The 23,671-nt window shown below is 46.0% G+C and overlaps 1 protein-coding gene across 1 annotated transcript; it reads left to right on the top strand.

Annotated features, from left to right (window-relative positions):
- The first annotated feature begins 105 nt into the window (after nt 1–105).
- LOC139751077 (uncharacterized) lies at nt 106–22,548 on the top strand. Its single transcript, XM_071666184.1, has 4 exons — nt 106–259; nt 14,553–15,402; nt 15,703–15,858; nt 19,127–22,548. Exons 2-4 carry the CDS (start codon nt 14,554–14,556, stop codon nt 19,643–19,645), a joined length of 1,524 nt encoding a protein of 507 aa, XP_071522285.1. The 5' UTR covers nt 106–259; nt 14,553; the 3' UTR covers nt 19,646–22,548.
- Nucleotides 22,549–23,671: the final 1,123 nt, after the last annotated feature.

The following is a 23,671-nucleotide window of genomic DNA, read 5'->3' as shown; positions in this document are numbered from 1 at the left end:
GGCAGCAGAGCAGAACACCTTGTGATGGAAATGTGGTCCCAGCCAATCTCGGTTAAAAGAAAAAAGTAAATAAAACTGGCGAGACTGGTGGCGAGCTGGCAAAGCTGGTGGCTTTGGTGGTGGTGGGAGGGGCAAGTGATCCAGCCTTGACGATCAGCTGAGTCTTCACAACAGCCGAGCAGGCAGGCAGGCAGACAGGGAGCCGTGCGGCGGCGGCAGGGGAAGGTAGTTGTCCTAGACGTCTCCTCAACCTCCCCAGGTCAGTGTCACTCTACCTCTTAACATTGTAAACACATTAACCATCGTCTACTGCTTAAGAACATAGGTGGAATTCGGAAAGTTGTCACGGACTAGTGCTCCTGTGGCCCTCGTCCCCACTGTCCACTCGTTATATCTTTGTGATGTTATGGTGTTATTGTTTTCGGTGTAGAGTTGAGGGAATATTCACGTTCACCATATGTGAAATAGAATCACAGACGCCTAACTTGTACGTCTGGCAGTGACGAGTGAGTTGTCGTAATAAACGCATCAGAATTTCTCGAAACATTACTGACTAATGCTGTAAGCCATTGTTTAGCAAAGAGATACGCAGAAAACTTATTTTATGCTTCTTGACTACTTAGACCAAGATGCATTATAAGATACAGCAGGGAAATTGTGAAAATTCATTGACGCTCTAGAAAGTGCGAAAATTCTCAGTGCTCGCCTGACGACAATTTAAAACAAAGAGGAGCGTCCTCCTGCCCGTGTATGCATATATTGTTTATTTATTTACATGCTGCTGTATATGGCCAATATGGACGTTGATGAAAGTTGCAGGCATAACACATGACCAAAAGGATATGCTAAACCTCGAGAAGCTGATAGAAACCAATGAAACAGCGGGTTAAATATATATTTTTTTTATATATGATCATTGTCCTCGATGTGCCACACTTCACGCCACCTCAAGTATGTCTCGTCCTCAGATATTGTTGTTCTGTCTAGTACGTGCGAAAGGTATTCACCACCAAGGAACAGAAGCGAAGCACTCTGTAGGGGTTGTGTGTGTGTGTGTGTGTGTGTGTGTGTGAGAGACAGAGGGAGAGAGGGGTCGCGACCTTGAGCCACAGTTCAGTAAGCGTGTTTCCAGTAAGATCTCACACATCCGTTTGTTGTGGGTGGAGGGTGCGGCATAACACTCCTGTATTCTCCTGTAACCCAACGCATCTTACTCTGTGTGTGTGTGTGTGTGTGTGTGTGTGTGTGTACTTATATAACAAAGACAGAACGTTCAGTCCACTTCTCTGACCCAACCTACATATTACTCTACCGTCCACATTTAAGGGAACTTTACATAACATGTCCTAGGATTTTATCTATGTACTGAATATATACAACACTCACTCACCTCTTGTCACTTGTATAAATACCTCTACCTCTGTATTTCACATAACTGTAGACACTCAATGTCGAGTGCCTGTAATGTCTCGCCCACGCAGTATCATAAGAGGTGGTAAATATAATGATGAAGTTAACTTCGCAAACACCCAGACTGACGCATGAGTCTTCCTCGAGCCACTGTGACCACTTGCTGGGCCAAACTACCTAGCATGACGAAGTCGTTAGGCCGGCCACACTAGCCAGTGTAACCACTCGGTATTCCACAGTGGCTTGTACGATCCCTCGTTACGTCACACTGGCAAGTATGACCACTCGTCAAGCTACAGTAACCACTCTATATTCTGCCAACGTTATGAGCCATAACGACTCAATGATGATGACTAGTGCGTTCTCATGCACATACAGGCACCACGAACAGTGACTTAGTGGCGAAAACTGTGTTTACTCAAGCCATACACTGACGACAGTGCATTCTCCTGCATACAGTGATGTGTTGTCATGCTCAGAATGACGAGATGATGATAACAGAGCATTCTTTTCCCTCATAGTGAGTGACGCAGTGATGATGACAGAGTGGCCTTTCATGCTCATAGTGATGATAACAGTTCATGTTCAAAACAATGTAGAGATAGTGCGTGTTGGCATGCACACTGTGTCAGTGATAGGCTGCGTTCAAATTGTAAGTAGCCCTACTTAGTCCCAAGAACAGAGAGTTCCGTTATAGAAAAGTGACGCTGTGATGGCAGTGTGTAAGACAATTGGGGGCACATTAGCGCGTTACGTATTACAGTAATACTGTAATGTAAAATGCTTGCTGTTGTTGCTAGCGGGGGATCCAGGCTCTGTAGCGTTATGTGGTTGATGAGCAAAGTGAATTGGTCTGTGAGGAGGGTCTGTTGGGGTCATTACTTTTAACCACAGTGTGTGTGTGTGTGTGTGTGTGTGTGTGTGTGTGTCATGAGCGTTAGTTAGAAGGCTGCGTCCGCTGCCGTGTGGGTGTAACAGGAAATGACGATCTTCACAAAGAAAAATCTCCGGCAATTGGAAATTATGGTACGAGGGGACTCACTCTCTCTCTCTCTCTCTCTCTCTCTCTCTCTCTCTCTCTCTCTCTCTCTCTCTCTCTCTCTCATTATTATTATTATAACTCAAGGTCCCTTACTCCGGGGGCTCCAGCATCTCGAAGGCTGCGCTAAACTCAGTACCAGGGAAAGGATGAGTTCTTTTAGAGTATGAAATTCTTCGATGGGATTGAGTGTACAGGTGTATCGTGTGATATTATTATTATGCATGTTGGTGATTATGTGGAAGCGTGTCTTATATGGTGTCATATATATTATACTCCCGGCAGACTGGTGGTGTATATGTATTTGTGTTGTATCTATTTTTTTTTTATGAAGATTCCCCAAGTTAAGCTGAACATTGTATACTGTGTACACTGACGGAGGATGACAGAGCCTGGGAGCCTGAGTGCTGTGAAGCTTGGAGGGCACCAAGGGTGTTCCATGTGTGTACTGTTGTCCAGATCTGGGATTAGGTCTGTAGTTTGTGTATCACACTTGTCTTCACGTCTCTGCCATACTTTCTCTTAGATGTAAACCGACCGGTTTAATCTTTAATAGTTCGTGCTGTTCGATGGTGCTTTTCAAAGTATTGGGGCAATTTTTTTTTTTTTTTAATGTGACGATTAAAGAGCGTTATTTTGTATCCTCTGTAACTTCAGCATGCGTGGTACAGGTGAGTGAGTTAGGACAGGTATTATCATGGCCATGACTACTAGAGGTAATTTTTCGTTCTCTGGAAGGTGCCAGAATCTCTACAGTCTGGCCAGGATCGCTTTTCTTCGTTCGAACCTCTTCGTGATGTGATGTGTAATCATATCCCTTTTATGTTCGTGTGTGACCCAAAGATTCTGCTGCTCTTCTTGTACTCTGACGTGTTACCTCTTTTGCTTATGTCGTTGGGTTTGATTCACCTTAGCAGTGCTATAAGAAATATAAGTTTGTTTTCTTTTCTCTTCCAGTCCTTTTCGAATCTGTTTGGTAGTCTGGTGGTCTCTTGATTGTACTAAACGAGTATTGTTTAGGAGTGAGTTGTTTGGGACTACTATGTTAGTGGCTTCGTCGGCTTAGATGTCCATGCTCATGGCACCACCTGGTGAGGAGACAGTCAGCTATGTAAGTCATGAATAATGTTGGTGGTAATACGCGACCCTGGGGTACCCCGCTCACTCAGGTAAATTTACACGTGTTACAGGGCTGATGATGATTTCTGCTGTGTTTTGGTCAAGATCCTCACACAGCATTAACTCCGTGACGTCAGGCATGCCCAATTGTTTGTCATTTACATCGTAGGCCGTCTGTCTGTCTGTCCACACTCTCTCGAGGGCTTAATCTTATGTCTCTGTTCAGCTCCACGGTTCGTTCCTTGTCCTGTGGAGGTAGCGAGCGAGCTGCTTCTGTCGCGATAGCTGAGGTGACGGTATTTGCCCCTCCGGAAGCCGTATATTTAGGGTTATAAAGGTTATTGTTTTCAAGGTGTTCTCTCTCTCTCTCTCTCTCTCTCTCTCTCTCTCTCTTACACACACACACACACACACACACACACACACACACATATATATATATATATATATATATATATATATATATATATATATATATATATATATATATATTCCCTTGGGATAGGGGAGAAAGAATACTTCCCACGTATTCCCTGCGTGTCGTAGAAGGCGACTAAAAGGGGAGGGAGCGGGGGGCTGGAAATCCTCCCCTCTCGTTTTTTTTTTAATTTTCCAAAACAAGGAACAGAGAATTGGGTCAGGTAAAGGCCCAGTCCTCTGTTCTTAACGCTACCTCGCTGATGCGGGAAATGGCGAATAGTTTGAAAGAAAAAGAAAAAAGATATATATATATATATATATATATATATATATATATATATATATATATATATTATTATTTTTTTTATTATACTTTGTCGCTGTCTCCCGCGTTTGCGAGGTAGCGCAAGGAAACAGACGAAAGAAATGGCCCAACCCCCCCCCCCCATACACATGTATATACATACGTCCACACACGCAAATATACAAACCTACACAGCTTTCCATGGTTTACCCCAGACGCTTCACATGCCTTGATTCAATCCACTGACAGCATGTCAACCCCGGTATACCACATCGCTCCAATTCACTCTATTCCTTGCCCTCCTTTCACCCTCCTGCATGTTCAGGCCCCGATCACACAAAATCTTTTTCACTCCATCTTTCCACCTCCAATTTGGTCTCCCTCTTCTCCTCGTTCCCTCCACCTCCGACACATATATCCTCTTGGTCAATCTTTCCTCACTCATTCTCTCCATGTGCCCAAACCACTTCAAAGCACCCTCTTCTGCTCTCTCCACCACGCTCTTTTTATTTCCACACATCTCTCTTACCCTTACGTTACTCACTCGATCAAACCACCTCACACCACACATTGTCCTCAAACATCTCATTTCCAGCACATCCATCCTCCTGCGCACAACTCCATCCATAGCCCACGCCTAGCAACCATACAACATTGTTGGAACCACTATTCCCTCAAACATACCCATTTTTGCTTTCCGAGATAATGTTCTCGACTTCCACACATTCTTCAAGGCCCCCAGAATTTTCGCCCCCTCCCCCACCCTATGATCCACTTCCGCTTCCATGGTTCCATCCGCTGCCAGGTCCACTCCCAGATATCTAAAACACTTCACTTCCTCCAGTTTTTCTCCATTCAAACTCACCTCCCAATTGACTTGACCCTCAACCCTACTGTACCTAATAACCTTGCTCTTATTCACATTTACTCTTAACTTTCTTCTTCCACACACTTTACCAAACTCAGTCACCAGCTTCTGCAGTTTCTCACATGAATCAGCCACCAGCGCTGTATCATCAGCGAACAACAACTGACTCACTTCCCAAGCTCTCTCATCCCCAACAGACTTCATACTTGCCCCTCTTTCCAAAACTCTTGTATTTACCTCCCTAACAACCCCATCCATAAACAAATTAAACAACCATGGAGACATCACACACCCCTGCCGCAAACCTACATTCACTGAGAACCAATCACTTTCCTCTCTTCCTACACGTACACATGCCTTACATCCTCGATAAAAACTAGAAGCAGTGAAAAAAAAAAAAAAAAATATATATATATATATATATATATATATATATATATATATATATATATATATATATAGAAGGATTATATATGGCATTCATGGATCTGGAAGGTGTTACGAACATATGGTGCGGGAGGAAAGCTGTGCAAAGCAGTGAGGAGTTTTTATCGAGTAAGGTGCATGTGCGAGTAGGTAGAGAGGCGGATGAGTGGTTACAGGTTAAAGTCGATCTTTGTGTGATGACACCATGGGTGTTTAATCTGTTAATAGAGGGGGTATTTTCGGGGGGGTTAGGATGATGCCTAAGGGGTGATTCGGTTATTGTTTGCTGATGACACAGTACTGGTGGTAGATTTCAATTAGAAACTGCATAATTTGGTGTCTGAGTTTGGGAGGGGAGGTGCATCTGGCTGAACCTGTTGTTTCGCCTCCCAGTGTGGCAGGTACCCAGTCATATACGATAAAACACAAGCTAACCAATCCGAGCCACACCCTAGAAACCTGTAAAAAAAAATACACGTTGTACAAAATAATATCATAATCACGACCAGGGGCATATGAGCCCAGCACGCTAGGGAGCAAAACTACAGTGAGCGAATATATATATATATATATATATATATATATATATATATATATATATATATTTTTTTTTTTTCATACTATTCGCCATTTCCCGCGATAGCGAGGTAGCGTTAAGAACAGAGGACTGGGCCTTTGAGGGAATATCCTCACCTGGTCCCCTTCTCTGTTCCTTCTTTGGAAAAATTAAAAAAAAAAACGAGAGGGGAGGATTTCCAGCCCCCCGCTCCCTTCCTTTTTAGTCGCCTTCTACGACACGCAGGGAATACGTGGGAAGTATTCTTTCTCCCCTATCCCCAGGGATAATATATATATATATATATATATATATATATATATATATATATATATATATATATATATATATATATATACAGTATCCCTGGGGATAAGGGGGAAAGAATACTTCCTACATATTCCCTGCGTGTCGTAGAAGGCGACTGAAAGGGGAGGGAGCGAAGGGCTGTAAATCCTCCCCTCCAGTTTTTCAATTTTCCAAAAGCTGAAACATAGAAGGAGGCAAAGTGAGGATATTCCCTCTAAGGCTCAATCTTCTGTTCTTAAGGCTAACTCGCTAACGCGGGAAATGGCGAATGTGTTTGTGTGTGTGTGTGTTGACTGTGTGTGTTTGTGTGACAGGTTAGAAGTTTGGGGATTAGGTGTGTGTGGTGTTAGGTAAGACCCAGGGCTAAACCAGTCACCCCTATTTTGAGACGAGGAAGGGGACCGTTTTCTTTAGACTCCCCTCAAGGACGCCAGAGGAAGAAGGGTTAACGATAAACACAAAATAGCAGGGGATAGCCACGGTTGCCACACCCGTCCACCTTCACGCACCAACTGTTGAGTAACCCTGACGTGCAGCTGTTAGTACTGTGTTGAGCATCGAATAATTAGGAAGAAAGAGCATAGATTAAGTATATATGTAAACAACGCCGCTGGTAGCATCATTAAGGATAATGTCCGGAGGGCAAGATCAGCCAACAGACCAGCGCAGCTGCAGCAGCAGCGGTGAGGGTGGCTGGCTGACTGGCCGGCCAGAGCGGCGACGGGTCGGGGTCAGAGGTTAGTGAGGAGGGGAGTCTAGAGAGAGAGAGATTATGGCACCTCCGGCAGTCCCCAGTTCCTCCCACCTTTGAGCCGCCGCTTAGGGAAAGAGACCCATCCTTTGGCAACCTCCCTTCCCTCGAATGATCCAGCTACTTCAGTGATCAAGTATCACACGGTAAGGACAAATATAAGACCAGAGAGTGGATGGGAAGCTTCCCACGGCATTAATGTAGTTACAAGCGACGGGTGAGGGTGGAGTGACCTGATACACAACACGAGGCTTCCAGGACCATTATTATGAAAGACTTAACCATAGAGTCAGGTGAGCTTCAGATGTGTGACCTTCACGATGAGCCAATTAGAAAAAAAATGCAGCGAGACAGCGACAGTTGGAGACACGGGAATTGAGTGGAGGGTGGAGACTTGAAGATGAGAATGATGAAACGAATTCATCACGGGAGCAACAGAGTGCCCTTGGGAACTCTCGTATGACTTGGGTAGGACAGAGGCGGGAGTGATGTCGAGGAATTACCTTTGCGCGGACACCGGCTTAGGCGGGGAACAACACCGGAAAGTACAGAGACTTGATCTGCAGAAGAAGTCTCTGGCCGCTGGACTGGTCTTAAAAGGTGACTGGGAGGTACCGCCACCTTCCGTTGGGCCGGAAAGCCTTTACCCCTTTTGAGGGCGCCCCTCTTCTCTCGCCCATCTGAGCCGGATGAACGTGTCATCACCGACTGCGACCCAGAAGATGGACAACTAGCAGAGGTTATCACCGTAGGTGAGGTATAGCACACCACCTCAAAGCCACGAAGACATCTGCCCCTGGTCCTGACGGAATGCCGACTCGTTTATTGAAGTCCATTCCCCCAAGAATTCTTGCCAAAATGTTCAACCTGTGGCTTGCTACGTCAAACGTTGCCAGAACAATTTAAGGTAGATTGTACGGTGCTGATTCCTAAGGTACCGAACCCAACAGAACCCAAGGACAACAGGCCTATCGCGATGGCTTGTGCCGTAGTTCGACTGCTTCATAAAATCCTGAGCTGCTGCATCTCGAGCCTCGTCCAGACCGATGGAGCTCAAAAGGCATTCGTTCCTGTGGACGGATGCCTTGAGAACTTCACGATCCTGGACGCGATCGTCGGTCGTGCGCGGGCACACGCCCACGGTGTGCACCTGGCATTCCTCGACATGGCCAAAGCATTCGATAGTGTTAATCATAGCACTATCGAGCGGGGCCATGTCGCGGAAGGGCATTCCTGCCCTCGTCAGGGCATATATCATGTCGACGTACGAGCGAGCCTTCACTCACATTGAAGGCAGCGGCGAGATGTCGGAGAAAGATCAATATGACGCGTGGGGTCAAACAGGGAGATCTGTTATCACCTAATCTTTTCAACCTTGTAATTGACGAAGGAGTTGCAAGGGTTAAGGACTCTGGTTGTAGGAGTTGGGTTCGGAGACCAAAAGGTGTCAGCACTGGCATTTGCCGACGATCTGGTGTTGGTTGCGAAGACGCCGACTGGCTTGCAACAGGCAAATAGACATTATGGCAGAGACTTGCGGGGGGTGGACTTCGAGTAAACCCCGGGAGAGTGTCGTTCCCTCAGCATGGAGGTCGACGGCAACCGTAAGACTTTGGTTGCGCTATCGGCTCCATGAACGCTGAGGACGACTACAAGTACCTCGGTATTCTCGTCGGAGCAGGAGGAAGGCGAAAATCCTACGGTGCCCTGCTAGTAGAGGGGCTCTGTAACATCACCAGAGCCCCTCTAAAACCTCTACAACGGATTACGTTGCTCGTGGGACATCTAGCGTCAAAGCTCATGCATCGCTTGGTGCTTGGGGAAGCGTATAAGACATGGATACAGACAAGTGCGAGTCGCGGTTCGCCGCTGGCTCCGTCTAGCCCATGACGTGCCCTGTGCTTACTTCCACTCGGCGGCAGGAGATGGTGGGCTTGGTATACCGGACTTTGTCTCGACCTTCCGACTAAATAAACAAGCCAGGTTCGAGAAGTTACTCACCTCGACCGACCCGGTGATTCAGGCGGCTGTCCGGGAGCCTGCAGTGCTGAGCAAGCTGCAGCGCTGGTCTGGACCCGCTTGCATTGCTGGTCGGCAGGCGAGTAATAAACTCGAACGCCATCGCGTATGGAGGACTAACCTGATCAGCACCGTCGACGGTGCGGGTCTCGCTCCATCTACTACCATGCCCTCAGGTTAGTGGATGGGTAAACAGCGGGAACCGCTTCCTGTCCGGGTCTGATTACGTGAAGGACGTCCAAGGGAGGATTAGCGCCTTACCCACCCCCGCCAGGGCTTCCAGAGGCCGGCCCGAGATCAACGGCTTCTGTGGCACCTGTCATAAGCCCGGTACGCTCGGGCACATCGCTCAGATGTGCGCACGTACCCATGGTGGGAGGGTGAAGAGGCACGACAACATCGGTGCCTATTTGGCCGGACGATTGAGACAGAGGGGGTACGAAGTGTCCTGTGAGCCACGCATTCCGAGTGTGGGGTCCTTTAGGAAGCCGGACATCGTGGCTTCCAAAGGAACGAAGGCTGTCATTATTGATACTCAAGTCTCTGGTGTCCATGTCGCACTTTCAGCTGCACATCAACACAAGTGCAGCTATTACGGCACCCCGGAAGTCCTTCAGGTCGTACGGGATTTCACCGGGAAAGGCACCGCGCATGTGACATCTGCCACATTAAATTGGCGTGGCGCATAGTGCCAAGAAAGTGCGAGGGCTCTCAGAGGGTTAAGGGCTTACTTACCGGGACCTAGAGGTGTGCTCAGTAAAAGCCCTAACCTGGACCCACTCCCTTTACAGGATGTGGTCCAAGAGCACAGGTTAGTAATCGTGCCTGCCTTGTACATCTGGTGCCGGCCGTCGGGCTGGCGAAGGTGGTTCCCTCTCTGTGCGCTTGTGGTGAGCGGGATTAGGCTGTTCTCCCGAAGCTCCAAGGGCAGGTACCAGTTCCTGAGGGTGGGTTGTCGTAGCGAGCGGTGGCTGCCTTAGCAGGGTCGTCTGCTACTCCAGCACGACAGGCCGCACTGGAGGGTGAGCGGTGCCGGTGGGTCTCTGTGCATGAGTCAGTGAGGTGGGGTAAGGTACCCAACCATCGTCTAACTGCCGCCTCTCAGCTTACTTCTATCTATGCTGTCAGCAGTCTGATCTACCATGTTCCTCTTGGTATGTCCATACAATCCTTCCTTCAATTAACAACTTCTTTCACCATCAACATGGAGTTTAGGTCACCTACGGAAAAATCCCATGTTGTAGTAGATCATAAACAACAACGAAAAAAAAAAAAAGAGATGCACAGCAATAGTATGTAGTTAAGACTTCCCTGCACGTCCCATCACTAAGTGGAAATCGATGAAGAGATGCACTCCAGTCAACAGTCGTTGGAATTTCGCTCAGCCCCACGGGGGGCAAGAAACAGATAGCCATGATACTCCCGACGAGTCCTGCACTGTGTTGTGGCGGGAGAGAACGTACACGTTCAGACAGACCCGTTCCCTGGAGGGATAACGAGTCGGTAGTGTTCCAGCTGGGGTTTTACTGATGGCCTCTAGTAACTAGGTCTTTCTAGCCTGGGTGAGGAGCTGAGTTCACTGAAAGACGCAGCGAGAACATGAGCCGTATGAAGGACATGTTTAGGGTGTGCTTGACCAGGCTGGCGCGGTAGGAGCACGGGTGATGCAGTTACGTCCCACGGACCAGCATAACCAGGCAGGCGAGGTACGCAGCGAGGGGTAGCCACCTGCCCCCATCCTGCATATCAGCGGTCAACGGCAGCGAAGGACCTGCGTGTTTCATGACCTGCTGGATTTGGTAACGTTGACTCAACCAGATGAACACTGAGACCCGGGGCGTGTACCCTCCAGGTATGGTTGGAGACGAGTTGAAGGCGTGCACAATGTGCCACGCCGCAAAGTAATCTTGAACACCAGAGGTACAGCTGGAGCAGAATAGTACTATGTGCTATGTGGCAGGAATTATTGTACCTTGAAGGGCTAACCAACTCTGATCTCGGATGAATTTACGTGTCTTTCCGATGATTCTTATATATTTTCTGTTCACTCCTGTACTGTACGACTCACCTCGCAGGTTCTCTCAGTGGCAGTATTGATGTCTTTCATGTCTTTAGCTGGTTCTCTCAGTGGCAGTATTGATGTCTTTCATGTCTTTAACATGTTAGTTATACGTATCCATGTATGGTGTCTCAGGATATTTAGGAAGGGGTTCCTACTAACAGTATTGAGATCCTATATGCTCCTAGTATGTTACATTATTCATGTTACGTTACACTTATGTGTGTATGGTAATTCGGTATATTCAGTGTGACTGAATGGTTATTTACACATTGCGTTTTAGAGAATGGGTACGACCCTTCCCTAACCTACAGGAGGAAGGGTTTTTTTTCCCCCTTCCCCAACCCCATACACTTGGAAGCAGAGCATGGTTGTACTATATATATATATATATATATATATATGGATGGGGTTGTAAGGGAGGTAAATGCAAGAGTCCTGGAAAGAGGGGCAAGTATGAAGTCTGTTGGGGATGAGAGAGCTTGGGAAGTGAGTCAGTTGTTGTTCGCTGATGATACAGCGCTGGTGGCTGATTCATGTGAGAAACTGCAGAAGCTGGTGACTGAGTTTGGTAAAGTGTGTGGAAGAAGAAAGTTGAGAGTAAATGTGAATAAGAGCAAGGTTATTAGGTACAGTAGGGGTGAGGGTCAAGTCAATTGGGAGGTGAGTTTGAATGGAGAAAAACTGGAGGAAGTGAAGTGTTTTAGATATCTGGGAGTGGATCTGTCAGCGGATGGAACCATGGAAGCGGAAGTGGATCATAGGGTGGGGGAGGGGGCGAAAATTTTGGGAGCCTTGAAAAATGTGTGGAAGTCGAGAACATTATCTCGGAAAGCGAAAATGGGTATGTTTGAGGGAATAGTGGTTCCAACAATGTTGTATGGTTGCGAGGCGTGGGCTATGGATAGAGATGTGCGCAGGAGGATGGATGTGCTGGAAATGAGATGTTTGAGGACAATGTGTGGTGTGAGGTGGTTTGATCGAGTAAGTAACGTAAGGGTAAGAGAGATGTGTGGAAATAAAAAGAGCGTGGTTGAGAGAGCAGAAGAGGGTGTTTTGAAATGGTTTGGGCACATGGAGAGAATGAGTGAGGAGAGATTGACCAAGAGGATATATGTGTCGGAGGTGGAGGGAACGAGGAGAAGAGGGAGACCAAATTGGAGGTGGAAAGATGGAGTGAAAAAGATTTTGTGTGATCGGGGCCTGAACATGCAGGAGGGTGAAAGGAGGGCAAGGAATAGAGTGAATTGGAGTCATGTGGTATACCGGGGTTGACGTGCTGTCAGTGGATTGAATCAAGGCCTGTGAAGCGTCTGGGGTAAACCATGGAAAGCTGTGTAGGTATGTATATTTGCGTGTGTGGACGTGTGTATGTACATGTGTATGGGGGGGGGGGGGGCCATTTCTTTCGTCTGTTTCCTTGCGCTACCTCGCAAACGCGGGAGACAGCGACAAAGTATAAAAAAAAAAAAAAAAAAAAAATATATATATATATATATATATATATATATATATATATATATATATATATATATATATAGTTGGATTAGCGTAGTTACGAAAAATAGAGCTTTTGAGCTTTATTTCTATAACTTTTTGGCTTGAGAAACTTTCTTAAAGAAACTAAGATACAAAGATCCAAGATTATAGATCCATAGGCCACTCCTGACCTCGCTGGACGTTACACAGCATCTCTCTCTCTCTCTCTCTCTCTCTCTCTCTCTCTCTCTCTCTCTCTCTCTCTCTCTCTCTGACTCCTTGTTCCCAGCTGCGTCCCCGTATTTTACAACACCCGTATGTTTGCAGCTGCTGGAGCCCAGTGCATGAAACCATTTCGGTAATTGTTCCCTTCTGTGCATATGTGATCCGTTTCTAATATACCATTTCAGCCTCTTGCCATGTTGGTTGGTAACCATGTTTGTCTATATGTTCAACAAACGCATTCGATGTCCTGTGGTGATGTTATATTATCTTTACGATTACTGATCCATTTGGTTATACCCCGCCCTGTTTTCCCATGGTGTATGGTCAGGCATCCAGTACATGGGATACTGTATACCACGCTATTATCAATAACACATCTACCACTTTTTGCTCTCCGTTTATCACCTACTTTCGTCCCTAAAGAAGTACCAAACTTCCAAGCTTTATTCTCGTTTTCTATAAGCATCTGTTTATATCCGAGGCCTTATACTTGAATTTGGGGCTATTACATACATCATTTTCTGGCTGTGCTGCTTTCACTCATTCCTCTGCGTCTTTCCCTGATGTTATTGGCCTTTTATAAGTTTTTGACTTATAAACTTCAGGAAAGACATCTTCATCAACGCCTATATAATCTTATTTGTTCTTCAAGTACTCACAACCTCAGGAGGGAGAGAAGAGATATATCATCGAGGCATTCGGGAAGTTGTGTTTACCCCCAAACACCCATTAGTTAAGCTCAAGAAGGCTAACAACATCACGAAAAGAAGACAGGAGTGAGCTAGGTAAGAGAGATGATATTTATAATAAGAAGCGGTAGCGTGGTATAAGGTATACCTTGTATTGGATGTCGGGTCGTTTACTGCAAGGAACCAGTACGAGTTATTGCCTAAAAGATGAGTGAGCACAGAACTGGTGTAGATCCTCACAGGATATTGAATGTGTTTGTTGTCCACACAGACAAAGAATGGCCACTTACCGAGGTGGCAAGGAGATGAAATGATTCATAAAGGATTGAGCAGACGAGTTGGGGAAAGCCCTGGAAGCGGCCCACATATGCATTGGAGAAAAGGCCAATAACTGTGATAGCTTCGTATGATACCCTGTAGCAGCAGCAGCGGCGAACGTAGTAATGACGGAACGTATGTAGGCGAGGCCGAGGACAAGTGAGTTCCAGCCTGTTGGGGGAGGAAGGCGTTGTACCGTCTAGCGAGGTGAGGAGTTGCAAGGCTCAGCGATAGAGGAATACAACTCAAAAGCTTTAATCTTGATTTACTGAGCATCCCAAACGTCGTTAAGGATGTGGATGTTCATGATACACGCTTCTCGCTCACCAAGCTTTGGAATCGAAGTCCTCGTTCTATGTTTTCTACTTTCTTCCTCTCAGCGAGATACATGAGAGTATGAATAAAATGGATGGTATGTCACAGTATACAAAATGCTAGGGGGGGCGGGGGGATATGTTATCTTATTCATTCTGAATGTGATGGTAAAGATTATTCCTGATGCTCATATGGTTAAGGTAGCGTCAGCCAGACGTGGATGTAACAGTTGTGTTTGTTGTGCAGGATGGAGGAGGCGGAGCTTGGGTGTTCGGTGTGCCATGAGCGGTACGACGAGAGCCGCAGCCCGAGGAACCTTGGTTGCGGCCACTCCGTCTGCACCTCGTGTGTGCAGGAGATCATCAACAGGAACCGCAAGTGTCCCGAGTGTCGCCGGCCCTTTTATGCCACCATGGCCACCGCCCTCCCCGTCAACTACCCTTTGCTCAGACTTTCCAGGACCTTAGCTTCCATGGCGCAGCATCAGAGCCAGCAGGCATCCACTGGCTCTCCCAGACACAGCACGCACACTGCGGCACAGCTGGACGCCGGGGAGTGTGCCGCCCACATATCCCGCATGGTGCTGAGGTGTATGACGTGCAAGGTCTGGGCCTGCCAAGACTGCTTGGTGATGGACCATGTCGTCCCACCCGAAGGCGACTGTGAGATTCTCCCCGTCGACCAGGCCTTAGAGGAGATGAAGAAGGCGCACTTGGAGAACATATCAACCATGTACCACACGCTTCAGGAACTTAAGAATGACGTGGCCGACCAGATCTCGCAGGTGGACACCAACAAGCGACGACACGACGAAACGGTCTCCAGCCTTCGACCGATACTACAAGCGGAGCTGGACATCATCCAGGATCTCGAAGCCAAGAAAAAGGAAGCGGCGGATAAGATGTCAGAGGTAGACTGCTGGGTGCAGTCGCTGAGGGAGACGGAGGCGTGCATCATGCAGGCACAGACGGTCCGTGAGCTGGCCAACGCCAAGCTGGCAGCAAGGGATTGTGTGGCTAATGTGGAAGCTTGCATCCAGCAGGAGAAGGAACGGCAGATCGTCTACAGCAAGACCATGCCAGCGTTCGGCCCACAGGTACGTCACACGCTAAGCTTACTATAGCTGTTCTGTGATCAATATTAGTACGTGTTCCTATTAGCCATCAACTTCGAATTACTACCCATTAACCGTGTCCCTATTAGCCATCAGTCTCGAATTACTACCCATTAACCATGTTCCAATTAACCATCAACTTCGAATTACCACCCATTATCCGTGTTCCTATTAGCCATCAACCTCGAATCACTACCTTGAAGTCTTGTACAGAGTAAAATTCATTCCGTCGAGTTGTCATCTTTACTGAAATAACCCATTCACAGTCGTGTTTACCTGCAGAACCTGAAGGGAGTGTTGCAGATGGTCAAGGCAATATACGTAGTGCATGAAGATCGGGGAGGGCGCCGCTGGGCCAGGGTCAGTGTCCATGACTGTCTCCTGCACCTCCACGTACTACAGCACGAGCCACCACCGCCCTCAGCTCCAGTCTTCTCGGTAAGTCATCACAAAAACTTGATTACTTCAGTTTACGTTTCCACAAGTCATCTCCCCCGCCCGAGACTTGCCTACTACGTGCACACCGTCTCAAAAGTCCGGACACAGAATTCACTATATGCCTTTCCTTCAACACAAGTTGAAATTGAAAGTTCACGTCTTATAATCTGAACATCAGTTCATCTTAATCTTAATACTGCAGTCAGCGTCTGAACATCAGTTCATCTCAATATTAATACTGCAGTCTGCGTCTGAGTCTGGGCTATCAAGACACCGTGCGATGTTCAACAGTATTTTTTCGAGCCAGCACAAGTTATCACACACCAACTGTAAATGATAAATGAAGGTATGTATTAGCTCAGTTGCGCCACCGTCTTTTTCGACATTTCGTCATAGAATTTGATTGGGAAATCAAAATTGTGCTAGAAATGTTAAATCTGGTTCATTAAGATACCCTACCTTCCCTTAGGCTTCCTTACAATTTCAAAAGAGAGAGGGAGCTTTGAGGGGATTTTATAAAGGCTCAGTCTCACAAGAACTTTAAAGTTGACAACAATCGTTAAAACAGGCACGGAAAATATTTTACCTATCAGGCTGGACACAGACAACAGAGGCGCTGTGCAAGCAAGCGCTTGGTGTGTTTCGATGCTAAAGCAAACCATGGCTCATACGCATGTATACGTTGTAGTTACAACTGCCTTATTAAATTGTGTAGTACAGCTAAAGAAGATTAGATCCACGGAAGGCTTATGTATCCATTTGATTTGAAAAGGTTCTGCTCAGTGGCGGAGTGATGTGAAATTTGTTTATTTACAAAGGTGACGTCACGGTCAAATGAGGTTACTTTTCGTATTCTATTTCTTTAAAACATGATAATTTTAACTGGCATTTCAAACATCTAATTTAAAAAAAATCTATTAAGGCTCATATATTTCAGGCATAAATGAGAAAAATTTGAGAAGAATGATCCGTTCAGAGAGAATACTATAGATTCTCAAAGACCGAACTGGGCACGACAATATGGTAGATTTTCACACGGGTGGGGAGTCCGCCTCTAGAGGGTGACGAGTAAGAAATCAACCATACTGTCGATTCCCCGTTTAATTTAGATACTCAACTGTGTCATAAAGCAGTGAATCACTGCCGGGAAATTATCGTCCAGTTAGCTTTACTTCTGAAGTTGGTAAAATTGTGGAAGCCGTCATTAGGGATAAGCCTGTAAACCATTTAGAGGACCACCACTTCAAAGATCCTTAGCAGGGTTCCGACGAAATCGGTCTAACCAAAATCGCTTGATTTCTTTGATAATACAGTGTACGATGAAAGTAAAGCCCTTCATTTCATCTCTAAGATTCTCAAAATGCATTCGATAAAGTTCTAGTACATCAAAACTGACGCATTAATGTTAAGTCACACGGTGTATATATATATGGTTGTACCTCAATGGTTAGGAAATTTGGTAGATTGGCGGTAAACAAAGAATAGTGGTGAATGGTCAAGCCATGGAATAATTAGACGTAACAAGTGGTGTGCCACAAGGATCATTCTTTTGCCCTCCCATGTAACGGTCGCTCTTTCCACACATTCTTCAGTGCTTCCAGGAATCTTCGCTTCCTCCCCCACCTTATGACTCACTTCCACTTCGATGGTTCCATTCGCTGTCATGTCCACTAGGAGATGTCTAAAACACTTCACTTCCTCAAATTTCTCTCCATTCAAATTCGCACCCCAGCTAACTTGTCCCTCAACTCTGCTGAGACTAATAACCTTGCTTTTATTCACATTTACTCTCGACTTTCTCCTTTCACACACTCTTCCAAACTCAGCCACAACCTTTTGCAGTTTCTCACTTGTATCCGCCACCAGTGCTTATCATCAGCAACCAACAACTGCCTCACTTCCCAGGCCCTCTCATACCCCTACAGACTGCATACTCGTCCCTCGTCCCTTTCTCCAAGACTCGCATCTACCTCCTTCACCATCCCATCCATAAACAAACTGAACAGCCATGGTGTTATCACACACCCCAGCCACAGACCCACCTTCACTTGGAACCATTCACATTCCTATCTTCCTACCCATACACAAGCCTTACAACCTTGGTAAAAAAAAAACTTTTCTACTTCTAACAGCTTTCTTCCTACTCCGTACATTCTTGAGACTCCACAAAGCATCTCTATCAACCCTGTCATATGCCTTCTCCAGTTCCAACTGTTTTTCTAAATATTTCTCACACACATTCTTTAAAGCAAACACCAGAGCCACACATCCTCCACCACTTCTGAAACCACACTGATCCTCCTCAGTTCTGATGCTCTCTACATGCCTTCACCCTCTCAATCAGTACCTTTCCATACAACTTGCCAAGTATACTCAAACTTATATCTCTGTAGTTTGAACACTCGACTTTACCCCTCTTGCCTTTATACAGTGGCCCTATACATGCATTCCGTCAATCCTCAGGCACCTTAACATGACCCATACATACACTGAATATCCCTTATCAACCAATCAACAACACAGTCACCCTTCTTAAGTAAATTCAACAGCAATACCATCCACTACAGCCGCCTTGCCGCATTTCATCTTTCGCAAGACATTCACTACATCTTCTCTCTTCACCAAACCACTCTCCATGACTCTTACTTCACATACCACCCCAACCAAAACACCCCACATCTGCCACTGTCTCATCAAAGACATTTAACAGCCCTTTAAAAATACTCACTCCATCTCCTCCTCACTTTATCATAACCTGTTATCACTTCCTCTTTTGCCCCCTTCATTAATGTTGCCATTTGTTCTCTTGTCTTTCGCACATTATTTACCTCCTTCCAAAACATCTTTTTATCCTCCCTAAAGTTTAATGACACTTGCTCACCCCAAATCTCATTTGCCCTCTTTTCCAACCCCTGCACCTTCCTCTTGACCTCCTGCCGCTTTCTCTTTTACATCTCCCAAGCTTGCCTCTTTCCTCTTTCACAAGCAAGTTTCCTTCATCCCACCTCTCACAATCCTTTCTAATCTACCCATCTCCCGCATACCACATGCATCTCTAGCACACATCATCACTCCTTTCCCCAAATACCTCCCAATCCCTTACCGACTTCCCTCAGTTCATTTACTTACATTTTGCCATTCTACACTCAATATCTCCTGGTATTTCTTCACGCAAGTCTCCTTTCCAAGCTCACTTACTCCAGTTATTATATTTTGTCGTCCCGGATGTGACGTTGTAAATGTCGTTGTTGCTTTATTTTACCGGCAGTACTCCAGTGTGCGGTCGATGGCGTCGCAAGAGTCTCCGTCCGCCTTCCTAGACCTGGGCTGGGATGGCCACACGCAAGGCCGCGTCTACGTCCGCATGTTTGGAGACACGCCGCGCGGCCAGCAGTTCCTGCTCCTCTGCTCGGGAGAGAAGGGACCCTCGTACTGCAAGACGCAGTTCTTCGACGCCGACAGGATCGGGGAGAAGGGCGAGATCATCCGCGGCGGAGACTACGACAATAACGACGGGACCGGAGGCGCCGCTGTCGTAGAAGGGGTGACGAGTGGCGAGTGTCAATACCAGAGGGAAGCTGTGGCAGGGATGGTGGTGGGTGCTCACGCCAGGCAGGTGGAGCGCCTCGGGGTATTCGGCATTATCCTGACCGCCTGGCCCAACAACAAGACAGACACGGGCTTCGGTGTTGTCACCAGCGGCCTGGGCACCCTCAGGTCCGCTGCCAGGCACAAGCCGATCTCGGAAGTGGTCGTCGAAAACTGTGGTCTGGTCATTCCGATGTAAGATTCTGACACCCGTGAACGAGACGGGGTTGGGGGGAGGGGTGGGAAGGGGTTCGATGCTTCGTCATGACTTCCCAGAGTTGAATATAGTTCGATGCTTCGTCATGACTTCCCAGAGTTGAATATAAAGCACAATATAAGACGCAGATGGAGGAATGCTCAAGTCTGCTGTCGACATGCATAAAAAAAAGCCAACCTGGGAGTGTCCTTTAATAAATGACACGTAACATGGTTTTTCTCAAATTGTATATTGAATACTTTAATCTTAAATCAAGGACGCGACATCTTTATGATGGAATTGAACGGTCTGAAAACCACTTTAGTAAGGATCTCACAAATTCTAGTTTTAATCGTTTTAGAGGAAGTGTTATTAGGTCTTTCATTCTCATGACGCATTTCAAAGCCTCTGGTAAAACTGAAAACCATCTGAGTATGTGAGTTGGTTCTCGAGGTCGGCCTCCACCAGCGGCATCACCAGCTGCAGTTCACCTAGACATTAGCTGCTGATGTGAAGTCTCGCTGCCTCCATGTTCGGCCGAAGGCACATCACGATCGCCAAATCATGATCAAATCATTATTTTGATCGGTTGTATAACCAGGTGATAACTCTTGTTACAGATGGGATACAACTCTCAATCGCCAGCATCTATATAATACAAGTGTATTAGTCGAAGTAGGTGGGATAGGGAGTTCATACTGCTCGTTAAAGTCCGTAACGTATCGATATAATCAAATGATCAGTGACGATAGGAGGGTCATGTGGTGCCCAGTGTGGGGATATGGTTGCAGTAGGAAGAGTAAAACAACGTACTTGTAAAAACCAGGAAAAGCGGAAAAGTCTCAAAGTGTTAAACTTGCCGAGTTGGATGAACTAGACGAAGGGCTGCTCGCCAGCAGGAAATTTGTTCAAAAAAACAGATGCGTATACAGTTACTGAAGGGCACACCACACGAATCCGAGACTTATTCTGAGCGATAAGTGAAGGGTAACTGGTAAGGGATGCGTCGTCTGTCGAGTCGCACCAAGATGCGGGTGCTTGACCGAGGCCAAGTGTCTGAGAGTAGCCACTGGCGACTGGAGACATAAGAAGAGAGCCGAGGGAGGAGACACACAGGATATGTCAGCAGAACGAGAGAACACACAGGGTCGGGGGACGTGCAGAAGGCAATGCAGGTGGAACACTCACACATGTAAAGTGAGTGAACGGAACAACGACCACCGTTGCTGTGAACGAAACAAATTGACGAGGCTGTACAGAGCGGCAGACACAGAGCAGTGCTATTTGTACCGTGATGTGCACTACCACTAGTGAAGGTAGCAGAGAGAGAGGGGCAGGCAGTTCTGGGAGGATGGAAGTACAAGGAGGCAAACACTACAGGAAGCCAAACAGCACAGGGAGGCAAGTAGTGAAGTGAAAGAGGCAGTTTAAAGAGGCAGGTAGGACAGGGAGGGAAACAGTACAATGAAGAAGGCAGTACAGGGAGACAGGCTGTATTTCATTCACTAATTATGATGACTGGACTTGGTATATTGACGGAAGTGAGGACACACTGGACCAGGTACACTGACTTGATTGAGGACACTATCTGGACTGGACACTGAGTGAATCAGGTAAATTGACTTGACTGAAGACACTAACTGGACCAAGTACGCTGACTGGACCGAGTGCAATGACTGACCAAGTATAATGAATGGACCGAATACACAGACTGGGCCAAGGACAATGACTAACCAATTACGATGACTGGACCAAGTACACAGACTGGTCCAAGGGCAATGACTGACCAAGTACACTGACTGGACCGAGAACATATAGATTAGATTAGACTAAGTACACTGACTGGACCAAATACATTGACTGGAACACGTACCCTGACGACCAAGTACGTAGAGAGTGGACCAAGTACACCGACTTGACTTAAGTACACTTCCTGAGCAACAAGACTGTGTCAGTGACATTATGGTGCAGGACGTGCTGAGGAGGAGGGGTGTCCCAGCTGACACGTCCCTCTCCACCAAGGTGGGTTTTCATGACCACTTGGCCTGACATGGCATCTCCACACAGCCACTTGAGTTCTGGGAATATACTGATGTGTGTATGTGGACCAGGTTCGACCTACGTTAGGAAAAGTTAGGTCGAGGAGATATGTTATGTGTCACACACGAGGTCGTGCACACACACACACAGGTTCCTAAACAATGTCAAATGAAAACAAAGGTGTCCACAGTCGAAGTCAGGAAGCAGCAGTATTAACACAAAGACTTATCTCTGAAGCAACGAAGATCTCTACTCATTGCAGGTCATGGAAGACTTTAAGAGAAAGATGCTGAAACAGCTTCCAGGCAGACTGACCTTATAGTCTTTCATGGATGAAAATTAGAGTAATATTTCAAGATTACTTTAGTCGGTGTTACTGTATGTTTCAGGAGGCTGTTCTCAGGCATATATATATAATCCTGAAGGTCGAGAGAACTGTATTATAATTATCATTATCATTATTATTATTAATTATTATTATTATTATTAGATATTGTGGTGTCATTATACTGTACTGTGAGCCCCAACATCTGCTCGTACAAGAGAAAGTGGGGGTTGTCCCCCCGAAGTATACTGTGTCTGCATCTCGCTACCAGAACGCTTTCATTCTCATGATGTTATGCCTATATACCCTACGTTCATACTTGGCCCCACCCATCACCGTCTCTGCTGTGGGTGGAGCCATGATAATGTTAAGCAGCCTCCTCTCGTTTACATATTGTCTTGAGAATGCTCACAGGTCAGAGACCTCTCACGTCAAGACGTTAATATTACACGAGTATTATTTCTGTAAATGTTTCTGTGTATTGGACACAACTTGTTCAATTTTTTTACTTACTTATTTCTTAAGTAAAAGAATAAAAATAGTTGGTTGTTTTGATTTTCCCTATATAAATGGACTGACATTCTGGGATATATATATATATATATATATATATATATATATATATATATATATATATATATATATATATATATATATATATATATATATACGTAAATAGTGCATATGAACGTGCAATACAGTAACCTCCAACAGCAAGGATCGAACCCGGGTCCCCTTCATAGGAGGCGGGAGCACTACTGCTAGGCTTTGATCACCGCCTCCTGCGCAGGGGAACCGGGTTCGATCCTGGCTGTTGGAGGTTGATATGTTATATATATATATATATATATATATATATATATATATATATATATATATATATATATATATATATATATATATATATACATATATATATATATGAAGGTGAAATCGCAATTCAGTAGTTCATACAATTATGTTTAACTTGTAATATTTCTATAAATGTGGCACGACATGTTTCGTGGAGACAATCCACCTCATCAGGTGTCAGTATTTAACAAAGTTCTTTCAATCTCAACATCACACAGGAGTACCGCCGTCCAGCCTCTACCAGCACGGACAACACACTGAATATTGACCGACAGTAACCGATGAAAGGGAGAGTGATTAAGGGGGGCCACTTGGCCAGCTGGGTGCGTCTTGGACTTCATTTTTTATGTTTTCGTGTTTTCTCAATTCCCTGCTTTTTATTCATATATATTCAGTCTCAACTTTCTCCTTTCACACACTCTTCCAAACTCAGTCACCAGCTTCCTTTCACACGCTCTTCCAAACTCAGTCACCAACTTCCTTTCACACGCTATTCCAAACTCAGTCACCAACTTCTGCAGTTTCTCACTGGAATGAGCCACCAGTGCTGAATCATCGGCCAACAACAACAGACTCACTTCCCAGGCCCTCTTATCCTTAACAGACAGACTGCATACTCGCCCCTCTCTCTCCAAAATTCTTACATTCACCTCCCTAACCACCCCATCCATAAACAAATTAAACAACCATGGGGACGACATCGCACACCCATGCCGCAGACCGACCTTCACTGGGAACCAATCACTCTCCTTTCTTCCTACTTGTACACACGCCTCTCACTTTGGAGACGAATATATATATATATATATATA

The sequence above is a fragment of the Panulirus ornatus genome, chromosome 1, assembly GCF_036320965.1.
Source record: "Panulirus ornatus isolate Po-2019 chromosome 1, ASM3632096v1, whole genome shotgun sequence".
Taxonomy (NCBI): Eukaryota; Metazoa; Arthropoda; class Malacostraca; order Decapoda; family Palinuridae; genus Panulirus; species Panulirus ornatus.
This window is presented reverse-complemented; position numbering and strand designations above follow the sequence as displayed.